The sequence below is a fragment of the Calypte anna genome, chromosome 4A (genome assembly GCF_003957555.1).
Source record: "Calypte anna isolate BGI_N300 chromosome 4A, bCalAnn1_v1.p, whole genome shotgun sequence".
NCBI classification, from domain to species: Eukaryota; Metazoa; Chordata; class Aves; order Apodiformes; family Trochilidae; genus Calypte; species Calypte anna.
The window spans coordinates 30,003,434-30,027,842 of NC_044248.1; the positions used below are offsets into that span (position 1 = coordinate 30,003,434).

Here is a 24,409-nt window from a genome sequence, read left to right on the forward strand (position 1 = left end):
GTGTGTGGAGGCGGGCTTGCGGAGCAAAGAGACAACTCAATATGAGTTAGCAACAAAGCTCAATTTTATTAAGCAAAGTGTTACATTAATATGGTCTTGGCGTCTTCGTGGCTCATGTTGATTGGCTGCGTGTTGCTGTCCACACACCTGTTGTTGGGTTGCAATAGGGTGCTGCTTATCGTCCTTGTCCTGCTTTGCTGACCGCAGGCATCCTGTTTGCAACTTTTTATCTGCCATAACCTTCTTCTTCTCGGGCTCAGAACTGGTTAAATACAACTGCTTATGTGCTGTCTATGCGATGCTTTCCCATCCTGTTATTCTTCTTTTCTGCTGCCAGCTCCCTTATCTTTTGCACATAGCTGATCTTTTAATAACCTTGCAGCTGGGCCTCAAGGCCCTTAGCTCACTCTGGCTAAAGCCAAATAGTCAGGATTGCTCACATGTCCGTTTTCTTCCAAAAACTCCCAACAAAGATGGAGTTCACCCTTCAACACAGAGCAGTATCTTACTGCAAGCAAGTTCTGTACAGGTTTTATGGACAGCCAAATAAATAAATTTCTTTACAGGAGTCAGAGTAGCCTGTCATAGGAGGCTTTTCCTGATCATTTCACCTCCTAAGATTATTCCTATATTCAGTCAAAACATTTTTTGGAAAAGGGAAACAAAAGTAGTTTTCGTCATAGATAGTAACCATAAGCTGTTGTACAATACCTATCAGTGCCAGTCCCTCAAAGTCAATGTACTTCTCTGTCATAATTACTCTACATTCTAACAAGAAGATAGTCCCAACTACTTCAATCAACTCCTACATAGCTTTTTGAGAAGTCAGGAACAGCTAATTAACATTACATTTAAACAATTGATATAGTGCCATCTAGTGCTTACTGGATGCACAACTATACAGAGAAATTCTATTAATTTCAGTTCTTCCTACCTGTGATTGGCCTATGGCAAAAGAATAGGTAAACTCAACCATTTCCATGTAGCCATACATATAATGAGCTTACCTAAGAAGAGTAATTGTGAAAAGCTGAAAGAATTAATATGAATATATATTGTTTCATGTGCATAGAAATAAGATTCAGCTATCAGTATCTGCAGATTCTACAGCACCTGAGGGGGCATTCAATGAAAATTAAACATTGTAGACTGGGAAGGAGCAAGAGGAGAATAGTTCTCCTATAAGAAGAAAATCTTTTATTGTACAAAGGTGTAATGAAATCAAACACATTAAAATATTACATTCAGGGAGTCATAACAATAACAGCCACATAGGTGTAGCTAGTGCATATAATTTAGTACTGACAGATTGTTCATAGAAAGTAAAAAGCATATCATGATGCTATTCAAGAAACTTCGTAAATCATCATTTGGAATAATCTTGTGTGTGTGTAAGAAAGAGTAGAAGGTATTGCAAACTCATTGTAAAGATTAGGAGAAGGAGTTCAGTATCAGTACACTTAACTATGCAGAATGTCTAGTACAACTGGACTCAAAACAATAAAAAAAGAGGAAACTTAAGTCAAAGATAAAAGTATGAAAAGGTTCAGTCCTGTAATTCTGGTACAAGCAGATGCTGTTGAAAATTTTTGTATGCAAGAGAAGAACAATGTGATCCTGACTAATATATCAGGGAAAAAACAGCTGTCCTCAAAATCTAAGATATTCAAAAGACTAACTTATCAAAATTCTCATACTTAACCATACAGATGAGGAAGTTAGTTCCTGAAAGCTATTTTTTGACATGTATATATTTTATGATTTTCAGACAAAATACTTAAAAAAACAGAAAAAGAACTGTAGTGGGGGAAATGTTACTTTTTCCTTTAAATCTCATTACCTATCTTTATTTTAATATCAGTATTTTTCTTGTGGCAAATTATCTCAAATATTCCTCTTTTTCAGTTAAAATTACCATAGATAGTACATACTCTCACTGCAAATACTCACAGAAGCAGCTCTGCATTTACCTTTATATAGTTCAAGTAAATGTTTGTCAATTGTAATGGCTTTATAATACAATAGGAACAAAAATATTCTTGAAAATTTGGAAGACACTTGTTGGAGAGTTTTTGGAAGAAAACGGACATGTGAGCAATCCTGACTATTTAGCTTTAGCCAGAGTGAGCTAAGGGCCTTGAGGCCCAGCTGCAAGGTTACTAAAAGATCAGCTACGGGCAAAAGATAAGGGAGTTGGCAGCAAAGAAGAATAACAGGATGGGAAAGCATTGCATAGACAGCACATAAACAGTTGTATTTAACCAGTTAGATAGTGCACTGTGGCATATGAAGAATGTGTTGTACCAATCAGCAATATGCTTATATTATGTTATCAGACTGTGTATAAAAGGACTACAGCTACTCTCAATAAATGGCAATACTTTGATTATATTAATCTGCGTGTTGTCCACTGATCTCCCCCAGACAGCTATAAAATCCAGAGTTAAAAACTACTCTGCAGATTAAAAACTTTTCACCCTGCAAATTAGGCATTTGCTGAAGTCCTAAATCATTTAAAACTCTAAAACTCACCTTTAGGACAAAATAAATAAGATAGATTGTGATACTCTGTTCCCAAGTTTGATTTTTACTTTTAATGTATATTTCTAAAAATAAGTATTAAATTAAGAGTTGAATCCCTTCATTAACCTCACTTTTGCATATAGAAGGAATTTCCATAGAATTAAAAAACTAAGCATGAGTGTCCATTCTGTTTTCTCAGAGCTTCTGTTCACTGTTACATTACATCCTTTATCTCATCTGCATTAAGCAGATGAGTCTAAATTGTCTGCATTAAGTCTAAATTGTCTATCCACAACAGTATTAATCTTTACCCCCCTGTTTTCATCAGTCCTATTTCTGGGCTTTGATATGGTCACACAGGAAATTTTGCTAAATATGTTGTAGTAATGGATTAGCTGAAATAGCCAATGGCCACACTGTCCCTCCAGCATTCAAATTTGTATATTGATGGGTGAAAGACTGAGAGAGCAGCTAATACTACTAGTGTTACGCTTTCCTCTTTTCAATAGCTTCCATTTAAAGGCCACAGAATTTTTTAATAGACTTTTTATTTAGTAAGGCAAAGCTTCATAGCAAGTGACAGTTTTTGATTACAAGACTACTGTGTATATCTGGTTCCACGCTGTTCACAAAAAGCTTACACTTGCACGACATGAAAATATGAAACTACATGAAGAGAAAGGTGCCTTTATTTTAAACATATTCACCATTGAAGGTTTTTAACTCCATAGGGCCCTAAAAACTTAAAGAAGCTTGAAATAAAACAAATGCCTTTGAAGTGTCTGTAATATGAGGCTAGAATATAGACTGTGCTTACTGCACAGTATGTATGCAGTATGCAGTATGAATGTCATGACTATTGCAATTCACACAAATAAAATTGTCTTTTCTGTTATTTTTGCCTTTTTACTTCCCACTTGTATTTTTTAGTCATGCTGGGACCCATCACAACCTCATATCCTCAGAGCAGAGGCTGTATTCTTTAGACAGAGCTGAATACAGTTTGAGTACTAATTGTACCTGCAATATGAATAAGAAACAGTAATAATAATTACTGAAGTTGAATGTCAGAAAGGCTGTAAGCCCAATCCTGTTTCCATTCATGCCAAATATTAAAACTGAGAGGAAGAAAAGTAGATATTAGGCCTCTTTGTGAGGATACAATTGTGAAAGTTAAGTCCCCAGTATTGTAATTATTACTGATATGGAAAAGGTTATGCTTAAATACAGGATTTAATCCTGGGTATCTAATCTACACTAGCTTTCCTTAAGGGCAGCCAGCAAATAAGGATACCATTGCATAACATTGTTGGGCCATACCACAAATTTTATTCTGCCCTTATCCAGATATATTTCTTCATCATTATTGATGGAGTTGCAGAGGAAGTATATTAAGAAGACGACATATCTTAATCTGTTTTATACTCCTTAGCACTGGATCAGCCCTCAGCAGCAGAGTTTCAAGTCAGGTACCCTAAAATGGTAGTGTCTGCAAAATGTGCCAAAAGATGGAACTGGAATTTAACAGAAGAGTCTTACGTCTTTAAAACCTTATGTAATTAAAACCTCTTGTATTGAAAATTACCTGTGAACCTGATAACTAATATACCAAAATAAAACATATGTTGGGTGATCTACTAATACAAGAGTAGATCGCTACTGTAAAGATTACATACATAGATTAGGTAAACCTGTTGAAACTAGCAGTCACATATTTCTGAAAAAGCTAACTGCTGTTGTGCACAGTAAATATTTATGTATTACAAATATTTAAACTTGTATTTTTTTCACCAAGCACGCTCTTTAGTAACCCATTGAGATATTTCATTTTCCATTCAATAGGAACAATACTTATATATAAAATCATACCTGTTCAAATGAGTGCTGATAAATTAAATTTCCTGGGCCTTTAAGATTCTAAAATTATAGTCAGAAGCATTGATTTATTTTATCTCAAACACTCATCCAGTGGCATGTATCACAGACACTGCATGTATGTATGCAAGCCATTGCATAGAGCTGTCTTTTAACTCCACAGCAGTTTGCAGTACGGATTATACATTAGATCAAATTTCTAAATTTTGTCTTTCTGAACAAAAGGAGATTGTTAGAAAATTAGCTCTGACCAGGCACAGAGAAATTGCGACTACTATGAAGCAATGGTGTTCACTTTTTAAATAGTATGTTGCTCATACAATGCAGTATGTGCTTCTGACCTGACTGTATTGTGTATCTGTACAAACAGGCTAAAACCAAGATTATAGATAGCCTATAGTATTTTATAGAGACTGGCAATGGTAGAAGGAGTACTTGTACAACTGAAATTACTATGCTAGTAAAAAAGTCGCTTCAGCTTGGGAATGCAAGTTATGAATCAAATCCCTTATTTTAGGCTTCTTGGTTCCTAAGTCTTTAAACAACTGTTCTAAAACACTTATTTTCCTTAATATGTGTTTTTGTTCCCTTCTGTTTCCCCTCAAATGTCATCCTTGCCAAATTCTAAATCCAAACCCTCCAGACTGAAGGACAAAACCATGTGCACTTGTATACATGTAAGCAAGTAAACCAAATGTGGGGAAACAAGAAAGAAATGTGCCATTAGCATTTTGTTTTGGCCATCAATTAAAGCCGTAGCAGCTAAGCAACACAGGATGATATGAGACTTTTTTGTAAGCTTTTCTTTGGTTTGTTGAGTTTATTATTTTGTTGGGGGGGTTTTAAGTTTAGTACTGTTTTAATTATTTTTTAAAATACACTGCTAAAGTATTTTAAATTAGTATAAATGTATTTTTAGTTTAAAAATACACATATTCCACCCATTGTCATTAACTGGAACTGCTTTCTTGGCTGTGTGACTTTCTGGTTACTCCAGAACGGATTTGTTAACCAGAACACGAGAAATTGTTGCTCCTTGCAAAACAAACAAGAAGACTTCAAGCTTTTCAAGCTGAGCAAAAGCTCAGACTAGGTACTATGCAGGTAAGTTGTACAGCTATACAAAGAAATGGGAAGTTCTGGCAGGCACACAGCACCCTCTTAAAAAATTGCACAATCAAATTTCGGATTGATCTGTTGAACCACTCTTATTTTTTATGTTAATTAGATCTGTGTAGAAGTAGACCACACTTGCCAAGCTAACTTCTTGGCAAGGCAGAACACCTTACAGAGGTAATGCCGATTACTTCAACAGCAACCGGTGAATTTGTGACCTCATTTTTCTGTCACAGAAAATCTTTGTCTCATCAGTAGGATTTGTGTTATTATGAAGAAGGAAAAAAAAAGAGGAAGCACAATAAGAAAGAGGAAAAAAGAACATTTGGGATGAGAAAGTGGAACTGAGCAGGCTCTTACCACAGGTGCTGGACTTAATCTTATTGAAACCAGCAAGTTTAACAGTTCTTTTTCATTTAAAGTAGTTGGCTACCTCATCAAATATATGTATCTATGTAAAACAGTAACAAATGAGTGCAAATTATGAATGTAAATGCTCTGGGTAGGAGTTTTCAGCTGGGTATTTTTCTACAAAAATATATTCAAGAGAAGTTGCAGAGATAGGGATAAAAACTTGGGACAACCTGAAGAAGCCCATATCTCAAGAGCAGATTTTTTCTTCTGGCACTTCTTCATTCTTTCCTGAGAGGCAGAGCCACACCAGTCCTTCAGGGTCACAGCCCTGGCTTCTCTTATATGGTACAGAGCTAACAATTCCAAGCTAGAGATTATGCTATCTTGCTGTATTTCAAGCCCTTCTTACAGCCTTGATCCTCTTCAGTGTCCTCGCTAACATCAGCTCAAGGCTCAGGGATGGTCTAATAAAGAAAACAAGGTTAAAAACATTAGCTGACAAGTGCAGCACACAACAGATAATAAATATGCTGCTTTGTAAACTCATGCTATGCACACGCTTGACCACCATGTCATCCCAGCCATTCCCATTTCCAAATAATATAGCTGGAAAATGTCACATAAGCTAACAAAGATTACCAAGGAGTAACTAAAGTGGTGAAGGAGTATTTGGCATACAAAAGGGTGTCAAGGAGTGGAAAGACCATAAACTGAGTTGCACGGGTGGCCGCAGTCTCTCAAGAACAAGAGGTTATGAGATCAGCAGTGGCAAGATTTTAAAGAAATTTGTTTCTTCACAAAATATACAACTGGGCCAGAGATATCTTAGATGAATTATTATGTGCCTTGTGCATGTGAAAACTTCCGAGACATGTTAAATGCAGATCCAGTAAGTGAACATACTCTGTCCCTTCCTCAAGAAGCCCTTGCAAGACAAATTGCTGAAAAAGGGAAGATACTGATGAACAGCCAGCTGAGAGCAATGTTAGGCTGCCTTCATCCCCACACTTTTTCACTAAGCATCTGCTGCTGTTTGCTCTTGCTTACCTTCCCGTCTCCACGACACAACCTGAGCCACCTGCCTGGCAGGGACACCAGCCCTGGGCCTGCATTGACTAGCCACCTTTGAAGTTCAGTCCCGGGCTACTGACTCAATTTGACCCAGCCTCACACACACACGTTTGGGCCCCCGCTGCTGTCTTACCCATCTCGCTCCCACCTCTCGTGAGGTGGGAAGTACTCATCCCCTAGGCAAGTAGCGCGGCCCCAGTTAGGCTGGGCTGGCCCAGGCCGGGCCCCGGCGGGCGCAGCAGAACGGAGCAGGGCTTGTAACCCATACCCCGCCCGCAGACCGGGCACCAGCGGCTCTCAGGCTGCGGCCCCGCCCCAGGGCCGGTGCTGCTGCGCGGCTCGGACCCAATCGCAGGCGGAGACGCCACTGGTGAGGTGGGGCGGGGCAGGCGGCGGGTCCTGCGCCTGGTCAGCCGACGGCAGGGCCGCGGCCGAGGCAACGATTAATAAATAAAGCGGCCCCGGTGGAGGGGGCATAGTGAAGATGGCGCTGACTGCAGGGAGGCGGCGGCAGCAGCAGCAGCAGAACCTGGACAACGTGAGTGTGAGAGGCGGAGGGCCGCTGGCCGAGTGTGGGTGTTTTTTCGTTTTGTCTCTTCCTTCCCCTGTTTTCTGTACGAAGAGCTCCGAGGCGTCTCGTCAGTTGTCCTTTCCGAAGTAAAGGGGCCGCCGAGGCCGCCCTGCGGAGCGCTGCACCTTCCCGGCCATGCTTGGAGTACTCTCGAGTAACTGGAGTGTTTATAAATCGGTGTTGCTCATGTAATCGGGGCTTCTTGTTTAGCTTGTTTGGCTCTCCTGGCTTTTTTTTTTTTTTTTTTTTTTTCTTAAACAGTGTTTTTCTGTTTGTTTGGATGCCCCGTTCCCTCTCCTTACCCACCCGACTAGAAGTCTGTGCTGGCCAGGCTGGCTGCTGTAGCTTTTCGCCTGTTCCTGCCTCTCCTCCTGGAGATGGGCTGTTGTGGAGCTGGTCACATGCTGGAAATGGATCGGGGAGCTGAGAGGCTAAAGCCTTACTGTGCTTCTGGTAACATCCTTCACAGAAGGCCCTTCTTTCCAAGTTGTTTTGGCTTTTAAGAGCTGTGGTTTTAGCTCATCTTAGTTATGTGAAATCTGTGTTTGATCTTGCTAGGACACATACTGGTTTTTTGGTGTTTTTTTTTTAATGTCATACTGACTGCATGGCATCACATCTCTTGTTTTAATTCTCTTCCTCCCACATGGCCTGTAGTAATATCTTCTGAGGGAGGTTATTGTCACCCAGTGCTTCCTAATGCTAGCTGCATTTCAGGATGAAAAGGTGAATGTAGTCGGACTTGTGGTAAGTAATGTCAGACGTTCTGATAAAGTTCTCTATGAAGGATTTCAATGATTTGTCATGGTAATGCACAAGGCATAGGTTACCCTGCTCTCAAGGAATAAAGGAAATTGCCCTGAAGAGGATCACCCTCTTTGTGGGAGGTATGCGCTGTTAACCCTTCTATTAATTCTCTTCTGGGAAGGAGTGAGGGAATATGTCTTGAGTCCTGGAGTGGTGGTCCTGCACATTTGCTTTCAGAGCTTAAAATTATACCTGCCCCATTTTACTGGATTTTATAGCAGTGACACAAGAGGAATGCCATTTGTTCATCTCTAGGTGTGCAGTAAAAGGTTATCTTACTGGGCTAGTGTTTCTTCAAGGGTTGTTTATAGTCAAAAACTAGGCTAATTAAAAGGAACCAAATAGGTAAGGGAGGCCTGTTCACACTCTTCTGTTGTTGGGCAAGTGTGACATTTACAGTACTAAAATAAAACTGATTGCTGACTGAAATAGTCCTTCGTGGCCAGTTCCTTCACTGTAGGCAACTGTCCGTAGGCAAAATAACTGGGGATCTAATCAACACTGTTCCCATTAATATGAAGGATAAATGTAGGTCCAATCCCAAATTTTTTTTGTGTCTCTTTTTCTTAGCTAGTGTTTAGAATAATGACATACCTCACTTGTCTTGAGGCTTATGCTTTTTTCTATCATAGCAAGGAGAAGCCCTCAGCTGAAAAAATGCAAATAGCGCCGTGAACCCTGGCATGTCTCTGAATAGCCAGAAGTCTGGAGTGGGATGGGGTCTGCCCTTGTCTTGTTTTGGGCTGTGGTTGGTGTTGCTCAGGAGAAAAGCAGTTAAAAATTGGCTGGAAATCTGAATTTTGTTATCTTTTGAATTGGTCTGTATGGCCCTCCTCTTGAAGTGTTCAAGAACAGGTTGGATGGGGCCTTAAGCAATGTGATCTAGTGGGAGGTGTTCCTGTCTGTGCAGGGGGGTTGGAACTAGATGATCTTTATGGTCCCTTCCAACCCTAGCCATTTTATGATTCTATGCTCTCTAATAAATGCAGAGCGTGTGTTGCTTGGCATTTGGTAGCATTTTCTTCCATCTGAAAGGCTACTTATTTCTTGTCTGGTTTTAGCCTGAACCACTGCTACAGGTGGTTTGACCTGTCAGCAGTTAGGGGGTCGAGTCATTTGAAACTGTAACTAGTACACTGCAGATTTGTTACTGCCTGTTGCAGTTGGACAGTAGTAAGAGTAACAAGGATTTTCAAAGTACCTGTGTAAAATACACTTGAGAGGCTTTAACTGTCACTTTTTCTACCTTTTCAGGTAAACATAGCAGTACTTGTGGCCTCTCTCAGAAGTTGTCCTCAGATAAGTGTGATACATTTTAAAGGATAAAGTTCCTAAAGAATCCCATCAGTGTGATGCTGGGAGACAGATTAGTATTGGATTCCTCCACACCTGAGTTCTTACATAAAGATGTGATGAGAGCTTACGTGTAATTTAAGAGCTTGTATCAAGATATTAACCATTTGTTTTGGGGGTTTTTTCCCCAAAAAGCTTGATTTACTAACAGGAAATTGCTAGAACTTTTGTAGCTTACATTTAGAGCTCACCTGTTACTACTTTGTCACTTTGTGTTCCAGGGTTCCTTGGAAATAACACAGAGTTTAGAAGATGATCCTCTACTGGATGCACCACTTATTTCATCTCATACATTGCACTCCCAACTAAGGCCAAGATTTTATGCTATCCCAGCAGTTCTCTTTGCCAATTTTCTGTTGCTAATCCATGTAAGTTTAATAAGCATGATTTTCTTATGAAAATTTGCTATCTCTATTTTGAATTCTTACTGTTACCATTGACAGAATTCTTGAGATTTGCATACACTGGCCTTCCAAACCAGTCAAGTCTTGTTTACCAATGATTTTTCATAGTGTATATGCTATGTGATACATGTTGTGTTCTCAGTCTAATTGTGACACATCTTGTTACAACGAAAATAACTTTAAGTAGTCATTCTTCTGTGTTGTTGGATGTGTACTTCTAAATAATATTGCTGCTGTATAACTGCTTAGACTAATTATGGAGGGCCAGGATAATCTCTATGACATGCCTTCTGGAGACTGAACTTAATTTCACAGGGAAGACTAAAGGTATTTCTTACTGCAGCTAAACAAGTGAAGTTGAACTTGCTAAAGAATTTTTGCATCATAATGGATATAGAGAGAAAGGAATCCAAATGTTGCTTCCTGCACTAACTGACTTCTGTGGGCTAAGGGTGAAAAGCAGAGATAAAGGACAGATCTTTTACCTAAGAGAATGAAGGTCTTTTTTGAAACTGGTAGACAGAAGTAAAGATACTCTTATCCAAGAGTGTGTTTCTCCTTGATAAGCTGGAGAAGCTTGTTTTTGCTTGTGAGCATGTGGAGACCAAATATGAAGAAGAGCTCTGATCCTAAGGTTTAACAGAAGAGGTTGCATAATGCCACTACAACTGAGCTGAAGGTGTTTAAAGTCAGAGTGCATGAGACACATCTGTGTTGTGCTAGCTATTTTAGAGCTTCATTTGGACTCAGATATAAAGTGCTGTGTCCAGTTTGCTGCAATACAATGTCTCTGCCAGAACTTCAAAAGCACCTACCAACCTCCTAAGGTCTCTCTTTGGGCAGCTGCATAAAACTGTTCAGTCTGCCTTCGCCTTCTAATTTTAGAAGGAAAGGTTTTGTGAGCCTCTTAGTAACATCAAGAAATGTACCTCTGCCTGTCAGATGGCCTTAGGAAAGACTGCTCTGCTGAGTAATCTACCAAAATTACCAATGGAAACTGCATAGCAAGCCTTATTACCTTCCCCTACTAGAACTGTTGCCATTCTATTAGGATGGCACTTGAAGACACTCCTGTTGGTAAAGCAGTAAATATTTAGACCTAGATTTGAGGCCTTACTATCTTCTACCATAACTGTTGTAGCCAAATGTCAGTCACCCAAATCCTAGGAAACTGCTGCCTTTTCCATCCCCATCACTTCCCTTCTCTAGCAAATAGACATATATGTGGGAAAGTGAAGAGAGAGAAAACTGTGAAAGCCTTTGTCAGTGTGCACTTTTCCAGGTAGTCTTGCTGCTGTTACTGAACCTATTGCAGTGGCCAGTTGGTCCTTGAGGCAAAATGGAGAAAATATATTCTTCTGTTGGTGAAAACAGCATTATAATTAACATTAAATGATGCTGTCTCTCTTACTGGAAAGATCAATAGGGAAAACAAACTTACTGGATTTCCTTTCTCTCTGCTTTTGCAAGTGTGCACAAACATTGTGGAACATGGTGACACCAGGTTAGTTTCTGATGCACAGGCTGACCAAGGTGCAAGAATCCTGAGGAAGTTAAGCCATCAGAGTATTATGTACATCAGAGTGTTTCTTATGTGCACTCCTGTACCTCCTGTAAAAAGTGGGGTTAATCAGCAGATAGATGGTCTGGTACAGCTGCCTGGTAGCAAACAGTTCTGGAGTTCATGGATAGGACATGCTGGAGTGTGGTAGGGCTGGGTTTCTGAGTGGCTTTACTCTTGCCAACCCTTGCTTTTCCACAGGCTTCTGGCTCCTACCAGGAGGCTCTGGAGAGCAGTGTAAGGGGTACAGGCTAGAAATAATTCCTTTATATTAGGTCAGTCTTTCCATAATCTTCTTTGTGTGTGCACATACACAATACTGAAGTTATTCTTACAAAAAGTAGCATTTGTGTATTCAAAAAAAGCTATGTACTGGATTGAAGCACCTTTTGTTGGACTGTCATAAAATTTAAGGAAAGCATTTTTAATAAATCCTACTTGTAATGCCACCTACCTGTTTCCTCTTACATTCACTGCTGTAGAAATTAGCAGAGCTGCAGTGCTAGGCCATTCCCACTTGCATCAGTTTAATATAGTAATCAAGTTGGGGTTTTTTTCAATTCTGTTTTAAAATATTCCTATTCTGTAGAATGATGAAGAATGAGAAGTACTGTATCTTCTTGTTCACTGAATGAAAGCAGTAGAGAGTATTTCCTCTGACAAAACCATTCCATGAATATTTCTTTTTAAAGGCCCTGTGTCTAGACACATACCCCAGATAATGTGCACTCAAGACTGCATTCTAGTTGGGTAAAAGATTGTTGATGCTGAAAATTTGGAGAAAATCCTAAAGGACCAGATAAGTGTGTGTTTATATAATCTGTCTGCCTCCAGTTAGGCCATTTTGACAAATTCTGAGCAAAATGGAACAATCTGTCCACCTATTTTGCTTTGTAAGCTACTATGATGATGTTTCAGTTTTTGTCTAATGTCATAGCCTGGAGTTTATCTTTAATGGATTTAGTGAAGAGCTGATTTTTTTGCACTTAGGGAATTCCAATTTAAAGAAACATACACTGTGCCAATAAGATATGAGCCTATCCTGCAGAGGAGTAACAAGTATAATTGAATGAGCCTAGAAAGATGAAGTTTTTGGGGGTTTTTTTGTGGTGGTTTTTTTTTTTTTTTTTTTTTTGGGGGGGGGGGTGTTGTTTGTTTGTTTGTTTGGGTTTTTTTGGGCTTTGTTTTTTGTTTTTTCAGTAGTACAAATCAAGTTCCTTTTAAAGTAAGAAGACATAGTAAAGAGCATCCAGAAATAAGAGTGTCAATATGAAGGGGTGACTTGGGGAACAGTGAAATTGACTTGGAAGCAAGTCTGGGAGGAGTGGTGATTCTCAGCTCTGTTCAGCTGGAGACTGGTTGCCCCCCTGGAAGTCTATCTTACTACTTAGGAATTTCAGTCATGAGTATGTTCTCAGAATGGCATGTAGTAGTTGATGTATGCATCTGATATTTTATGCATTATTTCACCTATTAATAAAATCAATTCAGAAAGTAATGCAAAATGATTAAATTGCATAAGCCTATCTTTTTTTTTTATAGTTACATGTTGATTTCAAGAGTTTTTGTCTGTCTCCCTTTTTCTTCCAGGTTGCTTTTGTTGTTCTAGCATTTTTAGCAGCCATGTTTTGTTCTTACCCCAATCCAAATCAGGATAAGTGCCCTGGAAACTATACTCACCCACTTAAAGTGCAGACTGTCATAATCATTGCAAAAGTAATTCTGTGGATTCTGCATCTTTTTTTTGAACAATACACTCAGCACCACCACAGTAAAGTCAGAAGCAGAGGTTACTTCTCAATATACCGATCAACAAGACATCTGAAAAGGCTTCCACTGCTGATACACTCCACAGGTGAAGTGAATGTGTTTTCCTCTTTTTTTCCATATATAGCTTTATAACTGACACAGAAGAAGACTGAAAAGTTTTTATATAAAAGTAAATTATATGTTATGAACTTTAAAATTGTGCCTGTGAACCTATATAAATTATTTTAGTCAGATGTATCTCCTGACTGACCTTTCTGGTTTGCCAGATGCATGTTGTAAAGAACTCTTTGTAGTGGAAAAAATGCCCATGAGTGTGAAATTGAGTAAAACTTCTAGTCTTCATCCACAAAATGTTGAGCCAGTAAGCACAGTGTTTGCAGCCAGTGATCTTGATTTGCATACTTGTTTGTCTAGTTGGATATGTGGCAAGACTGCTAGTTCTTTTGAAAAGTGTGCTTAGCAATTCAAGTAGAAACAGATTAACTATCTGTTGCTCAATAGCTGTCTGAAATTGAATAGGAGAAAATTGCTTATTTTGCCAGCGGGGCTGTGCGTAACATCTAGCTCTACCTCTGACAGCCCTCTTCTACTTTCTATGAACAAAGAGGTGTATGGGAGTGATTTAACTATGTTCTAAGATACATCACTGGCCAGTGAAGATTAAAGATGAGTTGGTATGATTAGCTGGTGTAGCTTTTTAGAACAGAAATTATAACTAAAAGCCATCTAACTTGAAGGGATTTTTCACTCAGAAATAGCATAGGAAAAGGGAACAGTGTTAGCTTTTACAATATTTTTTGCCTATTATAATAACACCTTCCTCTGTAAATCTTCAGACTAAGTGGAATAGAAATTTTTTCACCTTAGTGAAAAAATAAGTGGTCCTACTCATATATAACCCTAGCTTTCTGTCCATCCACTCGCTTAAAAAAGCTATTCAGCTTGCTGAATGTGCAAAACTTCAGGCTATGGCCACTAGATAGAGCTCTGAAAATAAAGATACAATTCAAGTGCAGTGACAAGATAGGGCTACAGCAGGTTTAAGGGTGTTTTGAAAGAGTAAAATAACTATTTCTGCCTATTGCAATGTAATATAAATTTTTCAGGCCTATCTTCAGTCTTAGATGGAGCCTGATTCTCCCCTACCAAACAAGCTGGGTGTCTGCAAGCATTTAAGTGTAGTATGTAGTGTTCTGTAGACTTTTATTTAAAGTATTTGTAGTTCAGAGGGTGATTAGCTCCATTACTGCAAGTCCCCTACTGAGACCACTTCAATCCTGACAGTTCCATTGCCTTAAGCAGTATGAAAGGGAGCTATAGTCCCTTAGCTAAATTTATGGTTTTAATACCCTTAGTGCTTTACTGGCTATAGCATTTCTACAGGATAGAAAAGAACATTTCACACTCTGTAAAAGTGAAGAGGGTGTATAAAGAATTAAGGATGCTTGTAGGTCTAATTCAATACTTGCTCTCCTTGACTAATTGTGCTCGTTTTAGTTGAACTTTGAGTGACTTGCAAATATTAAAATAATAGCCAATCAATTGGAGACCTATGCCAGTGTCTCCCTATGAAAAGGAAGGTGTGTGGGTTTTTTTCCTGTTAGCCTCATTGAAGTACACTCAGACCCACCACTTGGGAACTTTTAAGAGCTGAAAGAAATAGTTTCCAGGCAGTTTTGAGGATGGATACCAGCAATGCAGCTAGAAACGGTTTATGCCTCATACATTTCTTCTACTCTTGTTTGTAAGTCAGCAAAATCTATAGAAAAACTTGTAGTTCTCTGTTATGGCCAAATTTTGAAATAAAGCTTTGTTTTGCTGCCAGCACTTGTTAGCGTGTATCACCTCTGTTAAAGGAATGGAAATTAGCCAGAGACAAGTATGGTATGAAATGAAAGAGGATTATTGATATGTCACAGCCTAATGCAGATACTGGGGATGAGAGATCAGTTACTTTCAACAGCTAATGCAGTTGTTAAACCTGTAAAATATAACACTTGTTTTCTAGGTAATGCAGCCCTGCTTTTGATTCTGTCAGTGCAACATTCCTTTCCTGATCACAGCAAAGTGTACCTGTACCTAATCCTGGGAATCCTGGGCTTGGAGCTGATTAGCTCCCTGACATGCTTAGTGATTTACACAGGTGAGAGTGGCAAATTTTGGCTTCTTGAGTGACTGTTGGTGTAGCTACTACTCAGCTGTTTCGTTGTCCTCACAGTAGCTCACCTGAGGTACTCCAAGACATTTAACTGCAACCATACAGAATGATTCTGTGCTTGTAGAAAAACTGAGGTAAATCCAAAACAAATGGGAAGGTTGCCAGGCTTGATTGATCTCCCAAGTGCTGCTAAATGAAAGCTCTGTGTTACCTTAGCTGTTGATCCAGTGAAGTGCCAATAAATGCACAATTGTTGCAAAAATGTCCTGTGAACAATCTTATCTGCTTAGCTATGTGTTCTCCAATGTGTGCACCACAAACTGAAGCAGTAAGAGCTCTGTGTCTTTACCAGAACTGTGTCTGAATTTTGCAGGTGGCACTTTTCTAGTTGATATTACCATGTGCCTTACTCTCCAGATTCTTCTGTTTCCTTGGTCCAAGCAAAAGCTTCAGTACCTCTGACACTAAAATGGAGGATTCCCTCCAAAAAAAAGTTAAGCCACTGAAAAGGTGCAAGACACTAAAAAAGGAAGTTATTTTTGTAGTCTTAAAAAAGTCTGGAGATGTTTACTGTGAAGTCTGTGCCTGTTTAAATGTTAGAGTTCCTTCCTGCTCTCAAGTCTGTTAGTTTATAGGCCTGCTTCTGAGATGCTGCTTTCTGGTTGTTTACAGCCACAAGCCAGGGGATGACACCTTAGCTAAGTAGCCCCAGTAGCTCTGGTTTCTTGTGGGACAGGAACAAAAACAATATAAAAACTTAGTTTGCTTCTGACTTCTAATCAAACAGAAGAAAGGAGAGTGCAAATATCTCCATCAGGACTGCATGCAGCTTAAAAGTTTAAACTAAAGCTGTCTCTATGGTGATTGGTATTTGTGTTAATCTGACTTCTTTGGTTTCATCCTTGATTAATTACTAATTCTGTTTTTGGAAGAAAACTTCAGTATGTTTTTGGCGATATAATGACACACAGAGAAATACTTCTAAGTAGCTTGGTCATTTAGCCAATAAAATGTAGTCCTGACTCTGCTGCAACAACATCCTCACCAAAATCCAACAAGAAATTAGGCCCCAAGTTTAAATCCTCTTAAAACTGTGCAGGCTCAAGGCTTGTCAGGCTTTCCTCTGAGTGAACCAGCATGGCTCAAGTAGACTAACTCTCCTCTGGAGGAATAAAGGCATTGCAGTCCTAGAGAACTATTCCAAGAATTCTGGAGAGCATCCCTTCTTTGCATACACATACTAACTTTCCTGTGAAACTGGGGAAGTAAGAGATAAATTGCAAAACATTAATAGAGCATTAAGAATTCAGTGAAATGTTATTTCTTACCTTGAGGCCTCTTTGAGCTTCTAAGAGTTATATTGTGCGTCTCTTGCCCTGGCAGGAAAGGATAAGAAACTGCAAGAAAGTTGACCTTCCATAGTAGTGAGGTCTGAGCCTGGACTTCCATAAGCACTCTCAAACTCTCTTTCTGCTTATTTGTCACTAAAAAAGGGTCTTGTTTCCTGGCTCTAGCTGTGTTTGTGCCTGCATCCATCAAATCCATTATCCAGCTTAAATCCATTATCCAGCTTACACTAGGAAGCTGTGGGGTGCAGTGTTTTGCTTTCCAGCTGAAGGATGCTTGAAGGGTCCAATGCGTCCTGGAACCAAAGTGAAGGAGGGACAGAACTTCATTGCTAGGAAGGAGTAAGGCAGTCTCGTTGCAACAGGTACATTGTTACCTTAGCAGCCCCCCAAAAAGACAATCTAGATTAATTCTTAAAAGCTTGGTGTGCAGAGCTAGGGCTAATTTTTATATAGCATAACACCACCTGAAGATAGGTAAGTCCTCCAGTCACCCAAGCTGCCTTTACCCAGTGGGTAGTGTAACTTGTTTTCAATCTGAATACTTGTTGAGGTAAGCTCAACATGTCTGCTTTTTGTGTGTAGTGGTTTTTTACCTTCTAAGCATTATAGTTCTACTGAAGTGAAACAAATTTATTTGGTCTGTTTTGAAAGTTACCTGAGAATCTGTAGTAATAGTGCCACTCAGAATTTTTCTTCTTTAAAGCATAATAGATTGTGACTGAAATCATGAAGCTTCTTTAGTAGGTTAATTTTAAAGGCAGCCCTCTGCTCTGGGTTAGAGTGTCCCTCTCTAAGGCACTTAGCAGATACTACTTACTGCTAAGATAGTATGAGATAATGTAGCTGAGGAGCAGTGGGGAGATTAAGGTCACTTTACACTAAAAGCTCATGATCAGCATCTTCTTTATGCGAGTATATTACTCCTAAATTTTGGAGGAAAGGTAGCACCAGTTCATACATTGTTTCTCCACTGTATAATAATTATTTCTTAATTACTAGATTGAGGTATAAGTCCTCTTCTTTAGTAGGTTCATGTATTGGACTTATTTAAATATTACTGCTTACAAATGAAAGCAGTGGCATGGAATACATGATTGTAATTCTAGATATTTCTTCTTGCTTGATGGAGCTATTTTATGAATTGTATGATGCCCAGTGTCCTGTGAAGTACAACTGCCTTTCTAAAAAAATCTCCATTTGGCAGTGTATATATTTATAGCTGTAGGATGCAGAGGCAGGGATTCAAAAATCTGTGAGGAATTGTTGTGATTTACCTAAAACAGACTTGAGATATATAAATTGTTCTAGTAAGGTGTTCAAGTGTGTAGGATGAAGCATAAGACAGATGGTTCTAAATGTCAGGTTACTATTGTAAGTTTGTTATTCATAGGACAAGGAGTGAAGTTTTAAAAGCTTTACTAAAAATGTCTTTAATGATTTTCTTACATACTTCTAATATAACTTAAATAAAAGGCTAACATTCCCACAAGCAACATATGTTGGGAATTCCACATTCATTCCTTTGTGGCTTTATTTGTACAGGAATACAGTCATAGAAATAATTAACCTTTGAGCCTAACTTGTAGTTAACCTCTCTAGGGTCTTAGCATTGTTTTAGCAGGGTGGCCTGTAATAAACCCCATCATATTACTGACTTTTAAGGATAGTATTTTTCTGCTGCAGTAGTGTGGTTTTCTCACAGAACTGGACTGTAATGTTTCTAGTGGCATTAGATGTATTGCTCCACAAGCAGCCCCCACTGCAGAGTCTGGAACTTGTTCGCTGGATCTCTCAGATTCACTTTATCAGGATCTGATACTGAATAGCTTTGAGTATTTTCAGTGTTCTTCCAGAAGTGATGCAGAGGACAGCTATAGCTTCTGTCATCCCCACCCATCCCCATTTCATCTCAGTTAAAATTTAGTCTTAATTCACAGGTACCCAGAAATTATGTCTGGCTTTGATAGCCAAGGCTGCAAGATTCACAATGGGAAGCTGATCACAGAGCCACTGTGTCTTGCATACTTAGTGTAATACTTAATACTTTCTGTAACAAGTCTGCCCTAGTTATAGAGGAGGCAGACAAGCTGCTGGATTGTTGCAGGTAATCTAGTTAAAATACTGTTTTGTGGAGGAGCTTAAATTACAAGTTCTGACCTAGATAATGGTATCAAAAGTCTTTACTATTTTTTATGGCATGTTGCTTTGTTTATAGCTAAAATTTCAAAACTAAATCTTAGCACCTTTGAAAGATAGGTAAAATTTTACCCTCTCTTATGTGGCAGTCAAACTTTACATATATTAAGCAGTATGTTCAAGCTTCCCTATCCATGTCTTCTCTGTGGTTTTTTAAGCACCAAGGCTGAAGGACAAAACCAAACCACCAAACAATAAAAACCCCCTCTAATTTATAATCCAAGCCATTCCAGAAATGAGCAGAGATTGTGCAATTTCTTTCCTTCTTCCCTACTCCCCAGGTTCCCTTATTATCTTTCTTTATTATCTGCCATTGTCCTAAGACAATCTTACACTTGACTCTTTACAGATTTTTTTGTTTTTAACTTGGAGCTTGGTAATAGAGCTTTTCTTTTTATTTGCTTTCCATCTAATTTGTAAAACTTTGTTGCAGTGAAAATAAGTAACTTCAATCGTGCAAAGCCAAGACCTGACATAATTGAAGAAGAAAAGATGTATGCCTACCCTAGTCACATTACCTCAGAAATTGGATTCAGGTAAGACTCTGTATTAATCTTGTGTTCAGCCATGGTATGTATATAGGTAACACTGACTAATATAATTGCATTGCTTCCATTAGCTTTACATATAATCTTATATCTGTTGACTGAAACAAAGGTTCAACACAGCCAAGTGCCAGTTCCTACGCTTTGACCACAACAACCCCATGGGGAGCTCCAGGCTGGGCACAGGGTGGCTGAGAGCAGCCAGGCAGACAGGGACCTGGGAGTCTGGATTGACAGGAAGCTGAACATGAGCCAGCAGTGTGCCCAGGTGGCCAAGAAGGCCAATGGCATCCTGGCCTGTATCAGGAACAATCTGGCCAGCAGGTCCATGGAAGGGATTCTGCCCCTGTATTCAGCACTGATGTAGACCACAGCTTGAGTCCTGTGTCCAGTTCTGAGCCCCTCAGTTCAGGAAGGAGATTGAGGTGCTGGAGCAGGTCCAGAGAAGAGCAAGGAGGCTGTGAAGGGATCCAGCACAAGTCCTGTGAAGAAGGACTGAGGGAGCTGGGGGTGTTCAGTCTGGAGAAAAGGAGGCTCAGGGGAGACCTCATCACTCTCTGCAACTCCCTGAAAGGAGGTTGGAGTCAGGGAGTGGTTGGTCTCTTCTCCGAGGCAGCTCTCAGTAAGACAAGAGGACATGGACTTAAGCTCTGCCAGGGGAGGTTTAGGTTAGATATTAGGAAGAAATTCTTTCCAGAGAGGGTGATCAGGCATTGGAATGGGCTGCCAGGGAGGTGGTGGATTCTCCATCCGAGGACTTTTTTAAGAAGAGACTGATGTGGCACTCAGTGTCATGGTTTGGGAACCACAGTGGTAGTGGATCAAGGGTTGGACTTGATAACCTCGGAGATCCTTTCCAACCCAGCAGGAAACTAAACTAAACTAAATAGGTCAGTCCATGGTATTGATTTTTAAAAATGGGAATAATAGTTACGAAGGAAACTACATCTTTAAGGCTGCTGTTTTATATGTGCAGATGAGAGGTAACACACTCTTGTATTTCATACATGGTAATAGCAATTTGTTAGGATACAGAAATCTTCACGTGACAACAGGAATGATTTATGCAAGCATCCACAAATGCTCGAATCTGTTAATGTGCTATAAATAACTGCTTAATCTATGTAATTTGAGTATATATGGGAGACATACATAAATATATGGTGGATACCAGTGTCTTACACTGTTATTTAAAGTATACCTGCAGAAGCCTGGCTCCTTTCACTGGTTTCAGGTAAGGAAGTTTATTTTGGATAGCTAAGAGGTGGAATAAAAAAAGACTTCGGAGCTTTGTTCTGTGCCAGCAGTTGAACATGAGATTTTAGCAAGGGATTTGGAATATATTTCCAGTTTGGGAAAAAAACTTTTCAAGGTCAAGGGGGCTACTTAAGAGGTAAAGATGTTCTGAATGAAAGAGGAGGTATCCAACACTAACCTCACAAACAGAGGTTTATTGCTTGCTTGTCCTCTGTGTACCTTCTGACTGTGTGAACATCCCAATTGCTGAAACAAGTCTGGTATGACATAATAAAAACCAGTCAGCAAAGCTACCATGGATTTCCATGTAAAAATTTTAGAATTTTTGATACAATATGATCTGCTTATTTCTATATGGGTACCTCAGTAACAAGTTGAAGAGCAGAAGTGACTTTAGCCCTTCCCCTGGTGTCACAGCATACACATGCTTTCATGGAGTTTGGAAGTAGATATGCAGGATACAGGAAGGATTTAAAGTTGTCTTGAATCTTGATACAGTGTCTGACGTCACTGATATGAGCACCATGGGGAATGCATGGTAGACCTCATTCCTTTCTCATTCAGCTTTTCCCCTGAGAAATTCTCAAATGCCCAGAGAATGAGTTTGCAACAATGACCAGCTGAGGAAAAGACTGATTATTTTTTATTAATGAGTGCAAGCTTCCTGTGAGAACTAATTCCAAAATAGTTGTTTTTAATTCAGCTCTATACAACTCCTGACTCTCTTTCCCTGGAGAGTTAAGGTCTATTGAAAAGTGAATCCTGTCAGGCCTTCAGTTGACCCTGGTTGTAAGAATGTTTTTTGAATGTTATGACCTCTTCAACCTAAGCTATGGATAAAGATCTCTTCTGTTGCTTTAAGTTGATAGTATAGATCAGTGGCTAAGGTTACAAGCTTTATGTCTACAAAACTTGTTTTCTTTATTTTTTTCAGTTTAAGTACAGTAGGTTTTTAATTGGACCTGAGCTTTTTTCTACTCTAGCTAACTTCTTTGGCACTTTCTAAGAACTAGGAGAAGGCCAGTGTTACTCCACAAAATGCTGCAAGGTTGAGGAACAACTTTCTAAACTCTAGGATGCTTACATATGTACAAAGCAGGCAGATTCCCAAGTTGGCTAGGGAAAAATTATGTATAAGGGAAGACTAGAATATGCTTGGGCATTTGTATTTGTTCTTGCTCTATTTTTAGAAGTTCCCAGTTATAGATTTCACAGAATTCTGCGCTTTTACATATTTTTCTGTATTAACTTGAGTTAATATTGAAAATAATAATGTCTGAAAGCTGGAGGTATCTAAGGGGGAGGTTAGCTGGGCATGAGGTTATAGATCTGAAATTGCACAACTGTTTGCTGCTGCTGCTGTTACAGGATTGTGACAGATAATATCACTATTATAGTATATCATACTGCAGATTAATGGAGAAATTTGTCTTAAACAGATTATGATCTCTGCAACTGGGTAAAAATACTATGCCTGCTTAAAAGAAATTTCCTAATGTACTTGGACAAGAAGCTGTAGATTTCTTAGGACAATTTTAGCATGTTGTCTGTCTCTCTAACCTTAAGTTTGTAAAGAGTAAAAATCCTTATACAACCACAACTTTTCTGTAACTGTCTGGCAGGAAATATGTAACTCCATTATGTATACTTGGCATAAAGCTGAGCCAAAATTTTTTCTCTCCCTGCCTTCTCATGTAAAATGGAGGTTAAACATAAAGACATTGTCAATTGTCTCCTCCCTCAAAAGTTAACTGAGGTCAAGTGAAGTAAAATTGAAGGAAGCAACCTAGTTAAGTATTTTGTAATAAGTTCTGACATATCTATCATAAGTTTGAAAGCTGCTGTGATTTACTGAAAACCATATTTGCTTTTGTTACCTCAAGGGAAAATTCAAGTTTAGAAGAGATAGTTGAGAAGCAAGGAGATGTAATAGAGTATCTTCAGCGACACAATGCACTGCTCAGCAAGAGACTGTTGGCACTAACATCTCAGCAAATCAAAACTTAACAGCTTTTGGAAAACTGCTGCAGGAGCTTTGAAGAGCCCACGAGGTAACCTAATATCCAGACAGATTTGTACAGATGACTTTTCAGTCATCTTCCACGTTTTGAAACACAAGGTGGAAGGATGAGCTGTGCATATACTGTAAACCTATTGCAACTAGACACTCTGGCTGTCTTCAGATCATCTGTTCAGAAAAAAGTTCTGGAACTTCAAGGATTTGTAATTCCTAATAGGTTTAAGTTGGACCTGAGGGAATGGCTTAACTTTGTTGTTACCATTATTTTGTACTTCTGTAACCTTTAAGCTTTAAACTACCAAAGTATTTTATATTTCTGGAATACAATGTTTTTTTCTGGAAAAATGACATTGCAAAGGATATCATCAGTTTCTAGTGCTGAAGCTGAGGCTAGGCAACTTGTGTTATTGAGTCCCAATGCTTGTAATCCTATATGAAGAAATCCTGTATGAAGTGGATACTGGCTTTCTAGATAGGTCATCTTTTCTCCATTGCCAAGACAATAAATGAAACTGTTGCCTGTGCATCCAGTTGGCGTCCAATTTCAAATTAAAAGAGAAAGCAATGGATGCCCTGGAATGGCAAGTCTCACATTAGTGTGTGGTATAAACCAAAGCAAAGTAGTTTGAGCAACTTTCAGAATTCTAACTTTAAAACCTCTCAGAGGGATCTTCAGGGAGTAGGCAGCTGGATCTTTCCCACTATTAGGAGTCTGTAAAAATCCACAAGATTCCTACTCTGCCAACTGAACTAACTTAATTCAAAAATACTTTTAAGTTTTTTATTGACCTAGTAACTAACTTGTATCAAATTGGTTTAAAGATCCTTTTAAAGATGCATCAGTTACATGCATCCTTATGCTTTACTTTTGACTTGTCAAAAAATGTCAGCATCTTGATTCAGAAGCTAAAATAGTGTATGTGGTGAGGTGAAAAGCAGCAGAAGACAAAGGTCTTCTAGGAAGGTTGGGGAAACAATTGTTTGTTCTATTTTATGGATTTCGTGGGGAAGGCTGGTAAAAGCAGTACCCAGAACAGAATTGTTCTATTTCTGCCAGTGTAGAACAAGAATTATTTTAGAAGCAAATATCTCTGGGGAGACAGGGTAATCATTAGTCAACTGGGAAGGGGGGGGGGGAGTGTCTCATGAGGAGTGGTGTTGTATTTAGATATAAGTAAACCAAGAAAATCATTCTATCCAAGTCCTAGGGCACAATGTTGGAAATAACAAAACTATCTAGTAGGCAACAAAAATGTGGATTGTCTCATTTAAAGGAAAAGGAGAAACACTGGAGATTTTGTTGTTATCAAACACTAAACTGTTCCTTTTTGAAATACAGCCAGGGTTTTAAAATATAGATGTAAGGAACAGGTATGGTTTTGGTTTTAGAACTCAGGTTTTGATGTAACTGTATCAATTTATATGATTTCTGTTTAAGCCAGTAAAATGTGACTCAAGTTCATGCACAATAAATGCAAC

The 24,409-nt window shown here is 39.0% G+C and overlaps 1 protein-coding gene across 3 annotated transcripts in view; it reads left to right on the top strand.

Moving 5' to 3' along the window:
* Positions 1-24,409, top strand: part of TMEM192 (transmembrane protein 192) — a 28,660-nt gene extending 4,251 nt beyond the window's left edge. The window contains exons 1-6 of one of the 3 annotated variants that reach the window (XM_008493878.2): positions 7,312-7,477; positions 9,892-10,038; positions 13,226-13,490; positions 15,414-15,548; positions 19,542-19,644; positions 22,794-24,409. In XM_008493878.2, the coding sequence (XP_008492100.1) occupies positions 7,424-7,477; positions 9,892-10,038; positions 13,226-13,490; positions 15,414-15,548; positions 19,542-19,644; positions 22,794-22,917 (828 nt within the window). In that variant the 5' untranslated portion in view covers positions 7,312-7,423 and the 3' untranslated portion in view covers positions 22,918-24,409. Of the gene's footprint in view, positions 1-7,311; positions 7,478-9,891; positions 10,039-13,225; positions 13,491-15,413; positions 15,549-19,541; positions 19,645-22,793 lie in introns of those variants that run through there. The other 2 variants (XM_030450149.1, XM_030450150.1) reach the window with 2 other exon arrangements.